This window comes from Athene cunicularia (genome assembly GCF_003259725.1).
Source record: "Athene cunicularia isolate RWA chromosome 3 unlocalized genomic scaffold, athCun1 chr3_part1, whole genome shotgun sequence".
Classification (NCBI taxonomy): domain Eukaryota; kingdom Metazoa; phylum Chordata; class Aves; order Strigiformes; family Strigidae; genus Athene; species Athene cunicularia.
Genome location: NW_020799097.1, coordinates 123,704,386 through 123,719,990, shown reverse-complemented (window position 1 = coordinate 123,719,990; position 15,605 = coordinate 123,704,386). Strand labels below are relative to the sequence as shown.

The 15,605-nt window shown below is 39.5% G+C and overlaps 1 protein-coding gene across 7 annotated transcripts in view; it reads left to right on the top strand.

The window, feature by feature from the left end:
* Positions 1–15,570, top strand: part of EHBP1 (EH domain binding protein 1) — a 231,646-nt gene extending 216,076 nt beyond the window's left edge. For 3 of the 7 annotated variants that reach the window (XM_026844924.1, XM_026844923.1, XM_026844918.1), the window contains 3 exons: positions 12,339–12,438; positions 13,577–13,650; positions 13,960–15,569. In XM_026844924.1, coding sequence (XP_026700725.1) covers positions 12,339–12,438; positions 13,577–13,650; positions 13,960–14,249 — 464 coding nt within the window. In that variant the 3' untranslated portion in view covers positions 14,250–15,569. Of the gene's footprint in view, positions 1–12,338; positions 12,439–13,576; positions 13,651–13,959 lie in introns of all 7 variants that reach the window. The other 4 variants (XM_026844920.1, XM_026844919.1, XM_026844922.1 and 1 more) reach the window with 3 other exon arrangements.
* Positions 15,571–15,605: the final 35 nt, after the last annotated feature.

The window sequence follows — 15,605 nt, the reverse complement described above, 5'->3', positions numbered from 1 at the left end:
CTGAATGTGCAGGCAAGGTTCCCACAATGCACTGTGAAAACCTAGGCTAACAACCACCCTGCTGCGTTGAAAACCCCCAAAAAAGACAAAAGCACAATGAAATAGAAAGCTTACCACCGGTAGCTTTCAAAACGACAAACTAGGCAAACTATACATCTCCACCACTCCAATTTTGTCAGAATGCTAATGAGCTTGCTCTGATCTTTACTCGGCTTCCCGTGTTTTCTACATCTTCAAGGACCACATGGCGCTAGCAAAATAAAGACAACTAAATGAGAATTTCGAATGCTTTTTGTGTTAGGACCTGGTGCCTTTCAGTTGACGCACTCGTTGAATATTCTCAACTTAAAAGCGTACAACAGGGGGCTGGGTATGAACTTTTTAGCAGGGGGAAATTTGTACAAAAGTAAATGAGTGTGATGAGGAAAATAAGAGAAAAATTTCTGATTAATTTCCACTCTATAATATCAATGACACCTTCAGCCCCTCTCATACTCCTCTAACAAGAGATGCTGATAAAAGATGAATGATTCTGTGTTGTTCATAGTGAATGTTTAGTGGTTTTTTAATAGCGGCATTCTACATAAAAGGCACCAGGAAGTACTCTGCATTAGCAGTTGAGATCACTAGTTAATAGGATGATGTCTTTTAGCTTTTGTCACAAGATTATTAGAAAGGATGGGTTTCTGTTCTCATCCCAGCATACTTTGGAGTGCTTGTTGAGCACAAGTGCTAAAATACAGGTTTCTCGGTATTGTTTTGCATGCAAACTAAAAGCCCTTTTAATGCAACACCTTTCCTTTTTTTACCAGGTGATTTTTGTCATTGATCTCTTATCTGCCCCCTTTAGCTGTATTAATAACTTGGAGTGGTCTGCTTCTCAATGGGGGCTTGACGATGTATATGTGTATAGATTCACTATCAAAAACAAATCTTTTATATGCTCTGCACCTTCACAAACCTGATTATCGAGCTGTATTTACAGTCTGTATTATACTGTCTTGAATACTCCTTGCTGGAGTCATCCAGTCTGCAATACAGATTTGCACTGGAGGAGGGAGGGACAAGCTAGAAGAAGGCATCCTACTCCCTAAGCCAAGTTTTGTCTTTTAAAAACAATTGAATTCACAATTCTCCTTGGAATTCTCAGAAGGAAATGCAGATTTGTATTCACCAGCGTCAGGGCTTGGAGAGGAAAATGATGAATGTTCAGTTTTGCCTGAGAGGTGAACTCCATTTAAAAATTGTTTTTGTTACCGTCTTCAAGCTTGCAAGCAGACAGTATGAAAAATATCAGTGCATATAGGTAAGGAGAAAAATTCATCATGGTCTTTTCATATTTTCATCTCTTACCTGAATCAGAAAGAATGAATTAATAGCACTGTAAATTTTATAGCAGTTTGCCAGCATTGCTTTCCTACACTGTTGTTTTGCTTAGCTCAGCATGCTTAATCTCAGGTGAACTGAAAAGTTGCCAGACCACGAAATGGTAGAGGTGGTGTCCAACCATGTTGTGAAAGAGAAAGATGCACCATGCCGAAGCACAGCAAGAGAAAGGACAGTATAATGACAGTAGTTTTGGGAAGACAGAAAATTTAAAAGTAGTATTGAAAACATCTTTACCATCTACTTTTTTACATTTGGCATAAAAAGAGTGAAAGCGTTTCAAAAAATTCTTAATATGTAAATGATACATATGTGACACCGGTTTGGTTTTTTTGCTGGTGCATTCCCTGTTGGACATATCTAACAATTAGGAGACTGGAAGGATATTACTAATAGCAATTTGTATGAGACAGAAGAAAAGGTTTTTGACATGACCACAAGAGTTAGTGTTTTTTAGTGTAACATGATAACAGTTCAAAAACTATGCATTAGCAATTACTGCTTTTTTTTGAAGCAAAGCAATATTATAAAGCACTTGGTGAGATACTTCTCTCTCCGGTGTTCAGGAATGTTAACTTGCTGTCAGGGTTAGGGTAATGGGAGTTTTGGCAACTCCCAAAACCCTGAGTGAAAGAAGTGCAACAACATTATGATCAAGGCCTCATTTACAATATGGTAACTGTGTGACTTGACTGACCTGAATCCCACTGAAGCCCGCAGAGCTCTGTAGAAATGCCTGCTAGTACTGAACTCATGCAGTGCAAAGCCATTCATTAAAATTTGTTAATGCAAATAGGCTGTCACACTGGTACGCTGTTTTTCTGACATGAGTCTTCAGGATCCAGATCTTTCATACAGAAATTTCTGCCCAAGTTTCGGGTTTGTATTTGCAAGAATCATGCATTTTATGAGCAATTGAGGAGTTCCTGAGGCTTGTCAACATTTTTTCAGTTTCCATTCTGTCATGTTGCCTCCACCGTCTCTTACTGGCAAACTCTTTCCTCTTCAGTCTCCATCTCCTCCCATTAGCAGTTCCTGTGAAGCAATCTTGACTTGCTTTTGGTAAAGGAAGACCATCTGGCCATACTTTCCCAAATACCCAGCATTTCTACAGCTGAGGAGCTCCCACAAAATGAACATACCATGCCAAACCCTGGAGTTCGCAGTTCTGACTCTCTAATTCACCACACCATCTTAGATCTGTGCATTGGTAGGCAGAAGTTCCCAGGAGGAGACCTTTCTAAGACCAGACATGGGCAGTGCGTGTTCAGCCTTCCTAGGCCAAGTTCATTAAATCATTAAAGGAGCTCAGCGGCAACAATGACCTTTTTTTTTTTTTTTTTTTTTTTTTTTTTTTTTTTTTTTTTTTTTTTTTTTTTCTCAAAGTAGCACAGAATTGCCGTTGGCTGGAAGGACTAAATGATAAGTTGGCCTCTTCTTCATGCACTTCCCTGGCTTGTAGCCTTGTCATTGCCTTAAAAGAACCTGTCAACAAAGTGCTTGAAGCCAACTTGAAGAAGAGAGCCCGAGTGCTGCACTGCTCGCATAGCAGGAGGCTACTCTGGGAGAGCCCAAGGCACTATGAATAGACTTGCAAGCCTTCCAGAAGTCTTGCAAGACCCAACAGACACTTGCTTCTTTTAACTGATTTCCATCTTTCTTTGTGGTATTGCAGTATAAATGCTCTTTCATGTGGTAGGCATAGTCTTTGGCTTTATGCCTAGAAGTTAGCTCTCTCTACAATCAGTGCCTGCCTGTAAAGAGAAGGCGAGGAGAAAGGCACTTTGGTCTCTCCAGGGCTCCCAGTCCGCAATGCCTGCCACTGCATTGTGCAGAAAGCCCTGTTATTTACCTTGGTTTTCTCCCGTTTACTACCAAAACCACCTTTTTTTGTCAAAACTTGAAACTCTGGGGCCTCGGGACACCTCAGCCTAGCTGAACTTGCTCAGTTAGCCATGGGAAGCTTTGAATTCCAGAAGGTACAACCTGCCAACTCCCACTAAGAGTGGGCATCTTTATTAGCACTGATACAAGGTCACATTCATTGCAACCATCATCTCACTTCAGGCAGTTGCTTGGGCTAAATTCAGCCCTGTCTGTTAAAGAAACAATTTTATACTGTCTGCTGCCCCTTCCCAGCTCCAGAATATGTTCTGAAGGAAGTAAGGCGACATTTGGTAAAAATGGGATAATATGCTGCCTAGCAGAACACAATCCAATGACTTTAAGGTTAACTGGCCTCTCATTTCAGAATCTTACCCAGCCATCACATGCCAAGCAAACAGGCAACTGATCTAAGGAGTAGTTATGAGCCATAGAGAAAATACTATCACTCATAACAAAGCATCCAACTCTACTTGCAACTGAATAGTTCATCTGCCAGACCATCATCCCCTTCTTGGTGTATTTCCAAGCCTGAATTACTGTTTTTTTTCTGTAGCTTCAAAGGTTTGAGTTCATTGGTTAATGGCACGTTTCCTGTGCTGCAAGCACAGGTCTGATGTATACTTTTCCCAAGCCTGTGCTTCTTCTGAAGTTGTGCTACATGAGAAAACTTGGGTACAAAGAATACCAGATGGTGATAAAGGACAAGTGTTGGTTCTGCTCAGTGCTGGGATCCCTGCAGGCACTGTCCTCAAGGCAAGAAGCATCACTTTCTTACAGGAATTCTCTCCAGATGTCTCAGTTGAGTCTCACCTGTCTGAATTTTGGGCCACAAACAATGTGTTTTCTTGGTCTGGATTGATGGTGCCACATTTAAAATATATTCATAATCTTTGTCAAGCCCAGGCATTCTGTTTCTGTTGATTTTCTGTTATTTTCTAGTGGCTGCTGTGTTGACTCATCATGTAGTGAACATCAGCAAACTTTCAGGAAATTAATCTTTTGTGGAAGTTTTAGTCCTGTGATAATTTTAGGTTGCTAAGACAGCAGGCCACACATGTTTGTCTTCCTGTGAGTCAGTCCCACTCCAGGTAGAATAAATCCGGGCACATGCTGAGATGTGATCAGAACCCTGAACTTCTGTTTACAGAGCTCTCAAAATTTTAAATAGTCTCTCTGATTTATTATGTTTCAGAAACCAAAGAAATTACAAGTTTCCTGCTTGATATTAAGCTAATTTGATGTGTGCTTGTGATAAAGGCATTCTCTTAGTGGCAGTTTCATTTCGTTAGGGTTACAGTACTTTTGGAGGTTGAAATAGTCAGACAATACACTGCAATGTAACTCTGCCTGGCAGATTTTTGGCAGTCGTTACCTACCTTTATGAGACTCCATTGTGTGGACATCAATGTCTCCTTCTCAACTGCTCTCAGACAACGAGTTAGTGGTCATGAATTTGCCTTTCTAATGTTCCTTAGGCATTTTCCCATCCAGTTCAGACTTGGAAAGTTGTGCTAGGGCTTCATCTGCTAGCCAGTTCTTCTGCAGTATCATCTAAACAATGGTCCCACCCTGTTTATCTCTTGGTGGCTATTCTTGCTCATTTTTGGTGATTTTTAATAACGAAGTTGGTCCTCATTCAGTCAAAGGAAGAATTATTCTGGAAGAAAGCTGGGTATGGTAATCTGAAATGGGAGGCTTTTAAAGCTCAAGGTGGAGCAGCCCGTCCATTCATGCTGTGGAGTGCCTACTGCAGGCTCCATTTGGACACTGAGACTTTGAGGAATTATTTTAGCCAGAATTCTGGGCTTTTCACCAAAGCTGGTCCCCTGAAAGCAAAGGAGAGTGATTTTTTTTCAGAAAATAGGTCTCTCTTGGGATGCCTCAGTTTCATTCACTGAAAAATTGTGGATCACTAGACATTTAAAAATCTTCACTGTAGCTTTCACTCGTGTCGGACACATTTTGTGATAAGTCTCATGTAACTTCATTACAAAGTGTATCTTTTGTGCATGTAGGCTTTTCTGCTTAAGTATTTGTTAAATTCAGTAACTCATATTAAAAACAAGAGTCTGTCTGTGTATGAGCTGTTCACAGTGATCAGGATGAGACTATTAAAATCAGTGGGAAGTTTGTCATTGACTTGAAGGCTTCAAGACCTTATCAGCCTTTGTTAGCGACTTGAGGTTGGTCAGCTAAAACACCCAGCATTGCCTCTCATCCCTTCCCCTGTTTCCTTTCAGTAAATCTGTAACTGCCACAGCAGATCAGCCCCATGGACTGGTCCAGAACACTGTCTATAGAGGGATGGGTAAGGGTTGAACCCAGGCAGGAGCAAGAAACTCTGTAGAGGCTAGTTAGAGACTAACCTGGCCCCAGGGAACGTTTAATTTAACCTCTAAAAATGAAAGGCTAGCTCATGTCCTAAAGCAGAAGATCCAATTCCTACCTCCCGTGTTTTTTAGTTTGCTTGAATATTTATTGCTCCAGTTTTGCCTTTCCATATTCAACATATAACCTGGTCTAAATTCTTGCTGAGCTCTTAGTTTCAACATTGCCTCATAGCAATGAGTTCGACTGGTAAATGATGAGGCTTTGAGGAAAGATCGTTATTTTTATCGGTTTTAAACACACCACCTTCAATTTCAGTGAATTTCCCCAGGTTCTTAAGATACAAGATGAGACACATCCTAGAACTATTCTTTATTTGCTACTCATGTTCTCCTTCAGGTAAACAAGCCAATCTGTCCGCTCGCTCCTAATACAGAAACTCGTAAAAACTTATCCCCGTGATTGGGTGAATGCAAGGGTTTGTTTTTTTTTCCAGCAGGCAAATAAAGCCATCAGAGTACATTTTCAAAAGACCTTCCCGTTAAATCTGTGGAATTTGCTGGTGTTTGGATGGCTCCTGGTGGTCATCTAGCTTCTGTCAACTAACAAATAACCCAGAGAGAGGCGCAGAGCACAGTTGGCCAGTTTTTGTCATTATTTGCCCCACTCTAGTTCACATGCGCTGGCATTCTCCTGCTGGCCTCTTCACCCAAGTGTGTTGAGTGAAGAAAGCTTCTTCTATTCTATTTTAAAACTGTGTGTAAACATCAGCAAATGGGTAAAGAATGGGCTCTGTCTTAAGTAGGTTGTTTTTCGTGTAGTTCTGTTGAGGTAAATAGGGAGACATGGGGAGGTTTCTGTGTTTAACCATGACACCATGGCACACACACTATACACAGAGCAAATAAAATTTAAAAACAATTACTGCTTAAGATGGCATACAAAGTGATTTTTTGTAAACCTGTTATTTCTTGCCAGATTGAATGGGCTGGTTTGGGATGCTGATAGAAACCCTTTATTATTTTTCTTCCACAGGTTGTAATTCATTTTTGCACAACAGCCAAATATATTTACATTTAAGGATTTTTTTTAAATATTAATCTATTGGCTTATCTTGACAGATTTACAACACTGTAAAGTGTAGAGGAGTTACTGTGTTCATCCATTTACACTGTAAACTAATCTTGTCCCTGCATGTTGCGGCCTTTTCTTCCTTTTAAGTGGTATTCACAGTGTTCCGTAGCACTTTCTTCTCTGTTTTCTTAGCAATGTACAGATTTACTATGTTAATCCATATTGGGTTTATCTAATGACTGGCTTGCCCAAATGGCTTAAAAATAATGGGTCTAATGGCACATGTATGTACTGAGAGCTGGCTGAACTTAAGGGATGAGTTTACAAGTATTTTTAGCAGGAAAGGAACAAAGCATAGAAATTGTTTTTTCAAATTGATTCAGAAGAGACATTTGTCAAAATGCTTCTTATTTAAATATTTAACAAATAATTAGCTTACAATGTGAATAAAAATCCATTTGTTAAATGCTGAAGAATGTGAAGGAAAATGTATTTTTAAAAGCCTGCCTGGAACCTGTACAGTGTTAAAATAAGCTAGTCACTTACATTGTTCTCAAAAATGGTAACATAGAAACATGCTTGTAATTCTTCAGCATTGTAGGTGAAAATCAGCTCAAGCTTGTTTTGAATAACAGTCAGGAAAAATATATTTGAATATGTGTGATGAACCACAGGAGAAAAGAAAGGGGTTTGGGTTTTTTTTTTTTGCTATCATTAAAATTCTGCCTATCATTTTGGCTATCATTAAAATTTGTCCCAGTAAAGGACAAAATCACCAAACTTTATGCTGCAGCCTTGATTAAATCCTGTGCAGGAGCTATTACAGTGCAGAATCACAACTCAGAAGTCAGTAGGAGTTTCTTGTATCTGAGGGCAGAATTTAGTGTCTTGTGCTATTCCAGGCTTGGTGTTGGGCTTGTTCCTAATCACTGAGGAGGGTTCTGGTAGATGTCAAGTGAAGAGAAGAATAGAGTACGCATCCTTCACCACTCAAGCCAGACAATGAAATTCTAAAATGCCACTGTGAGTTGATGTGAGAGAATTCCGCAGCATTCCTAGAGAAAGAATAAAACAAGAATGTATTGATTAAAAAAAAAAAAAAAAAAAAAAAAAGCAGAAAGGAAGGAGGGGGGGGGAAGAAAATAAATTAGAGAAACTAGAGAAACCCTGCCAGAATCCGTCTCAGAACCTATCTAATAATAAAGTGTGACATTAAAAGCTGTATTGTCTTTTTACATAAAGGCGCGTGTACTTACTGTTTCGTCTTAGTTTCTGGTTCTGCTTTTTTCAAGTCTTTTACCGAGCATTTTGCATGCATATGATGTTTGCAGTAGCACTATGTGCTCTTATTTGAAGACTGTTTTCAGAAGTCATTATTGAACTATAGGATAAAAAGGTATAAGCATAATTACGTGTTAAAGAGAATAAATATGTTCTGCTAGATAGTTAACCAGGTGAGGTTAAACAAGATAAGATGAATTCTGGTCTTTTTAGAAAACTGACAGTCTTCATTTTAAGCTACAATGTAAAGTGCTTTATCCTGAGATTAGGTATTGTGGCAGAAGCTAAAACTGCCTTTTTCCCCTAACCGTGCCAGAATACAACCTCCTTTTCTTTTTGCGCTAACAAGACTGCTTTACCACCACAGCCCACTCTAAGTAATTAAATCAATCCTTTGTACTTACCGTATTCTCCTCTAGTGACGGTACTAGATCTGATTATATGCTTCATGCATATTCAAAGTACGGCACTGACAGCTCTTTAATGAGCTCTTACTTAATCAGTACGAACAATGTTCATCTTGTTCTTTTTTTCCTCATACATTAGAGCTAGGAACAGTTGGGGAAAAAATGAAACATCCAGCATTCATTTGAAAAATATATTGTACTTTGAAAAGTGTCTAAGCTGGGGAAGTTGCATTCTGCCCTTTAAAAGTCTGATGGACAAATTGGATTACTAGTATTGGATTAAATAACAAATGGTTAGAGGAGAAATGAGAAAAGCTCGCTGTGATCACAGGCTTTAATATTTTTTGTTACTTATAAAGCTGAAGGGGTCTTTAACCAGTTATTAAAGTCAGGATTAATTTGTAATGGTCCAACTTACTAGCTTTAAAAGGGTTTTGTTGTTGTTGTTGTTGTTGTTTTTATATCAAAAACAATAGTGTAATGCATGTATTATGGAAAAAAATTTAAGTTTAAGATCTGTGGGCTATTTATAGATTTTCATCATCTTGTACTGACTCAGATAAGGGGTTTGCATGCGTGGGATCGATTTGTTCTCAAACATGTTTTTCACTTCATTTAAATAATCTCTACAGGTTGTTGGTTTTTTTTCCCCGAGAACAGCACAGATATTTTCCCAATTTTAATTTTCAAGCATTTGCAGCAAGTCAATTGAATACTTGTTTTACACTTGGAAAGTGGAAATAAAAACAACCCTAGCAGCAGCAGCAGCAGGGTTTTACGAGTGAAACTGTGTTGAAGAAAGGCTTTTTCTAAATTATTTATTTAGGAATTGTAAATGTAAATTTAGCTTGCAATATCACTGCAGTAACAACAATCAGTTTTTCTTTGTTGAAAGTGTTTCGTGTGCATCCTTCCACCGAGGGGGGGGAGTACTGTGCTGATGGCACTGTGTTTGCTGAAAAGAGTTATTTAAATTTTTTATATATGGCAGTTCGTCTTTATATTGCCTACTTGGGAAGAATCTGTTTCAGCTCCATGCACAAGAATTTAAAAGCTGACGGTCAACAAATAAAATATCAGCATCAACTGCTATTAATATTGCACACATGTGTCATTTCACTGATCAAAAAGGCCTTTGCCAGGGTACAATTGGCCTTTTTCCAAATTGCAAGCTTTTTCTCAGCTTTTTCTTTTTTACTCTTTCTTCTTTTGTTGCTGCCCAGGGATTTGTGCCTATCGCAGCTGATATCACATGACCAGTGTCAGGGCATCACATGGGTCCAAAGCGAATAAAAAAACAGATTAAAAATTCTGTAAAAACAATCAAGACTTTGTTAACTCACTTTTAAACCAGCCTATTCTATGGATATTGCACGTGCTTTGGTGTCAGTGTGGAAATATCACAATAGGCACCTCTTCAGATCTGACTTGACAGCTCCAAACTTTACCTAGATCTTTTCTCCGTACGTGTTGCAACTAACATTCCTCCTAAATAAGAATGCATTAATAGAAAGAAGTTTGTACCTTAAGTTTACGTTGCTACCCTGAGATCGCATGGCATGAAATTCAAGTTCAAATCTGGTATTGAGTCAAACTCCTTTGAAACATTCTGTCTCTCATTCCTTTTTCAAGCCTTGCAAAATGAAATGTAGCAGGAGCTTGCATTTATAATGGCACTTTTTAGCCAGAGAACCCAGACCACCCCAAAGCCAACAAATTGTCATAAATTAATTAAAATGTGACTATAGCTGCATATGTCTGGTTGTGAGAACTTTTTTTCACCGGCAGTGTGTCAATCTCATGTGTCACAGAATAGACTGATCACTTTGCAAACCTAAAAAAAGCAATCTATACCCTTTTTCTTTCCCTCTCCCCCAGATAAGGCTATTTGGTGCATTTCAATGAAAGGTTGTTAATATAGTTTATCATCTCCTTCTAAAAGCAGACCCTGTTAGATGGACCAGTATAGCAATACCTTTGATCTGTAACTTAAGAGCAAAGTGCAGTTATAAGTTTTAATCCTCTTTGGGAGTGCTGAACTGATGAATATTATTGTAAATGCCATGGTTTAATATTTTCTGCACAAAACTGGAAGTTGGAGGTCTTGGGGGTGCGTGTTTCTACATGACAAATTTCTTCCTTCATCACTGCGTCCGTCATCCAGGAGCTGGAACCTGCTGCTTCTGCTTGGAAAAGGGCTACAGGGGAATTCCCAATTCAGGATGTTCTGCCTATCCCATCTCACCGCTGGCAAATCATGTACCCTAAAAGCACCCGTCCAGGAACAGTTTCATCAACCAGAAGCTTTCCAGAGTGCTAAGTGGATAAGAGGGGATGTCTTACATCAGATAGAGCATGCCAAATGGCATAACTTCTTCGTACTGTGTGGGTCCATCAGCTCCACCCCAAGCTGACTCACTTGCCTATTCATCATCTCCTTTTCCTTCCTTGTGTGGATGCACCAAGACCACAGGCCACGATGGGGGGAATCAAACAGTTTGGAGAAGGCCAGTGACCTTCCCTTGCATACAGCAGGGTCATAGCCAGGTGAGGAGGTGGTTCTCCATGCAGATCTGGGCTTGCACACTACCGTGGCATCGGGGTGTGAACGTGCGCATGGCAGGCACGTACATGCAAGCATTTCGAACGCTTCCACCCAGAAATTGAAAGCTTTATTTCAGAGCAAACCAATATTTTTTCTGGTGTCTTTCCAGCCTCTGGTGCTGAAAATTGCCTCTCTGCAACTAAGGATCCCATGGTTTAAGTTAATAAGATAGCTCCCCTGAGTGTACAGCACCTTGCACCAGAGATTTCAAGACCCTTTACAAACATCAAAGAATTAACTTTTAGCACCCTTGCAAGATCAGTATGGGTGATTATCCTCATATTACACACCAGATCAGAGATATGCCCACAGTCTCCTAGTGAAGCAGTGTCGAAGCTGGGAGAAGTAATCAGAAGACCCAGATCATGCTCTTTTGCCAGGATTCCAGGTTTCTCCACAGATTAATTTTAACCCTCAGAAATGTGTGAATTTCATAATGCTATGAAGACCAGATAGTCTTTGCTCCTCAAAGCAAGAGAAAGAGCTGAGAATGGCAAGTCACTACAGAGGTGCAGTCTCCACAAAGGACTTTGGTGAGGTTTCTCCTAGCCCCTGAGCTTAAAGACAGTGGAATTTGGCTGAAAGACCCAGCTACATGGAAAGGACAGTCAGGAGCCTTCTGGACCCAAATCTGCCTTTCCTCCACATGGCCTGATGGTGCAGAGGTGGTAACACAGAGTCTCATAGAGTCTAGTGGAGCATCCTGATCGCGGTCCTGCCTGGGAGGCAGTGATAGGCTGGGAGGAAGGGGTGCTAATCCATCCATACACACATGGGGTCTCTTAGGCACCTACAATGATTTGAATTTCTGCAGCTCTTCCCAGCTCGTGGTCAGAAAGAGTGGCCGTTAGCACAAAGAAGCTGAGCAGGTGCCTGAACCTTGGCCAGGTGTTCAGGATTGCCATCTACTCTGGAGCTATGCGGCCCCCCACCACGTCATTCTGACTGCACTGGGTTTGTATGGGTGGAGTGTATCCTGCTCACAAGGCTTGTTTTTGTGTTTGGAAGCCCATAATGGTCAGACATCTTTTAGCAGCAAAGTTTTTTTTTGTCGGGAATGTCGCAACAATATAGTTCTTTCAAGAGACTTTAGAAGATACAGTACTTTTAAAAAGGTGTTTATTTAGATCAGGGTATTGGCATGATAAAGAACACTAAAATGTGTGCTGAAGAGTGGCTGCTGTCAAAGATTTATTTAAGGAGTAAGCAGGACTGGGTGGCAGGACTTGTAGTCATACTTTTTTTTATCATTTGAGAGTGTATCTTGTAACGCTCAATGATATTGGAGACTGATACTCCAAAACCTGAAATGAAATATGTAGCTCAGTCTGTGAAATGCCACGTAAGTAATGAAATTCTTTTGATTGCAGGAAGAAACACAGAAGAAGAAGAAACTATGATGCAGGAATGGTTCATGCTGGTTAATAAGAAGAATGCCTTAATAAGGCGAATGAACCAGCTTTCTCTTCTGTAAGTATGGATGGACACATGTATTTACAAAAGGATGATTTACTGGAATATTTATCCATCAGACAGATGCAAAACTTTTCTGCTGTCTTCCCATTAGACTTCAGAAATATTCCTTCAAAAATGAGTAGCCTTGGATGCTTTGTGGAACACTTGTTTTTCTCATATTTCAGACTTGAAAATGAGAAGCGTGCAATAACACAAGATTAGCCAGAGCTGTGAAAAAAAAAAAAAAGAAATATTAAGCACAGTTACATTTTCAAAGACCCAAGAGTAGAATAAAATTATATTTTAGAAATAGATTTGGCTTGTGCCTCAAATGTGACAGGTGAAGACTATTCAGAGAGAGAGCAAAATCTGAGTCACTACCTGCTTTGTAGAAATCCTCAATCTATCGCTAGTTCAGCAGCACCGGACTGCTGAAAGGATGTTATTAGTGAATCAGTCACAGTGCGATGATACCACCGATACAGCAAAGCAAGGACAAATAAACTTTTTTCACTAGCACAGGTAAGGAAGAGAGAAGATGCTGCTCGTTTTGAGAGGCGTTCTGCCCTCAGCACTTCTTTTCCAGCTTCTTTCGGATTGATTATATTTCCTTCAGTAATGCCACCTAGTGTAGATGCCTGCATACTTCCCTGGGAAAAGCCTGTGCTCATGAATTTCCTACCATGTCTGAACTTGACAGAAGATTCTACCTTCAAAACATTAAGCTTTCTAATCCCGTGTCTAATTTTCATTATTCATTAGGGCAGAATGTATATAGGATAATACTTCCAGTGTCACATTATCTTTGTGAATAGGCTGATGCTGGAATTTCTTCATTGGATCCGGGGGAATGTTTAATACTTAGGACATTCCACAACAGCTGCTCCAAGAATGAATATGAAATAATTGCGTCCTGTAGCACAAAAGAGTTAAACTGACAGAATTAAACCCAACATTATAGAAAATGAAAAGGCCTTGTTACTGAATGTGCCACCGGAGAATGTTTTAAGTTTGTGTATCATTTGTTTGGAGTAGCTTAAAGTTAAAGAGAAAAGTCAGTTACGAGTCCTAAAATCAATGTAAGTTAAAGGTTCTTTTAAGTGTTTAATGATTTAGTAATTAACATATTGATGAACTTTTGCAACTTGCCTAGGGAAAAAGAACATGACCTAGAAAGGCGCTACGAACTACTGAACCGGGAGCTAAGAGCAATGCTTGCTATTGAAGGTAAGAGCAATGCTGGGTACTGAGGGAAGGAAAATGCTTGCTGCCAAAGGTGGCTACCTGAAAGTACCAAACATGGAGGCTTTTCTGGTCTGGTTAAGAATTAATGCTGATATTTACATCATTTCATGTGACAGCACACACTAAATACGCTGGGTCTACAGTCCCATTCTTAAGTTTTATTGGGGGGTGGTGGTGTAAGTCCAAGATAAGGGACAAAGAAATATAGTCTCCTTGGAATAAACTTTGAAAACAAAGTGAGGAGGAGATAAAGAATAATATTTGTCCCGGGTTTATTATTTTTTGTTGCAGTCATACTTTCATGGCTTTCCTGCAGTATTGCGCTGCTTTTGGTGTCACAGAAAATGGAAGGGGTGACCCACAAAGGAGCCTCCTTCCTTGTAAGGTATCAGATCTGTTTTACAACAGTAGCTCACTCAGAAAAAGTCTCATCGGTTTTGGTAGTAAAACAGTACATTTGCCAAGTAAATATTTTATCGCAAGCCACACCAGGATTAGTGCGATCCTTTGCACAGATTTTCTCCCTTCTCTGCAACTCTCCCGAGTCACCTTACCTGAATGAAAACTCATGGGAAGATTGACACGTGGGATAAATTAAACAATTGCATCCTTTCCATAGGGCTTTCAAGTGAATTGTACAATAATCCTGGGGATGATTCATAATAAAAAATAAACATCCAGATAGCTTAAACCATTGCTTGCATTATTTTCTTATTTAAATATCTTAAGTGTTTTCTAATGCTGCACTGCTTATAACTCTCAGTCATAAATGCTGTCTTATAGTTCAAAGATGTTTGCTTAAAAGTTAATCCTTTGGGCTCTGTAAAATGGACCTTTTGTCTAATCAATGCAAATTGATTTTGCTATTCTATATTGACCTCTCAACCCTTTGACTGTCCATGGTAATTTCTTTCTTCACCTGATAAGGTACCTGATCCATAATAAATCAATTCTAATTAGTTTGGAGACTTCACTGAGAGCATAAGTTTGTAGGAAAAAAGCAGCAGGTTTCAGGTAGCTTTTTCATATCTCTCCATCTGTGGTTATATTTTTGCAATAAGACTGCATTCGCTATAGTCTTGGATAAACTTGAGTCATAAACGTATACATTGCTTTCTGCAGAGACAAGCCAGATTAATTGTGACTCATACTAATGAAATATTTAAAATATAAAATACTCTAAAACCAGAGAAGAGATAAGAGATACTGGATTTAAATGCAAAATTTCAGTGTTTAATTGCCTCTGGTATATTTTACTGTCTTGGAACATCCTAGCAGGAGCCTCTGAATGTCTATCAGCCTATGTCATTCACACATTGAGTTGAACAAAAATCTGTCCTTTTTTAATTTTTCTAAGTTCAGAGAGGGATGTCAAAATCCAGGAAAATCCTCTTTTTTTTTTTTCCCTCCTCTCTTTTTTTGTGCTACTGGTGATATGGTAAACAGGGGCTTAGGGAGAAAACATAAGTGCTGAAGAATTTTGGTTCTTTGGGGTTTTATTATTTATACAACAAAGTCTGCATTTAGCATTTAACCCTCAATGAGATTATTAGTCTGCTAGAACTTTTAGCAGCTATTTGCTTTTACCTGAAAAACATATTAAAGGAGAAACTCTCCCAATAAAATGCCTGTGAAAACTCTAAATACACTTTTGTGACACCTCACCTCTCGATGTGTGCATCAGCACTGTATCACTCTGTGTTTGATGTACGCTGGGGTGCAAAGATGCACTTTTTGGGAAGTACTGGTAAAGCCACACCACTTACGATTTCCCCCAAGAAGCATGAGCAGCCCGAACAGCCTGGCGCTGTCTGCTTCGAGGCCATTTAGCTGATTGCTAATGAGCACTTGGGCTCTGTGAAAGAGTTGAAAAGGCAGATCTCTCTTTTACCGGCACCAATTCCAAACCTGAGATACGTGGGCAGGAAAAAAAAAAA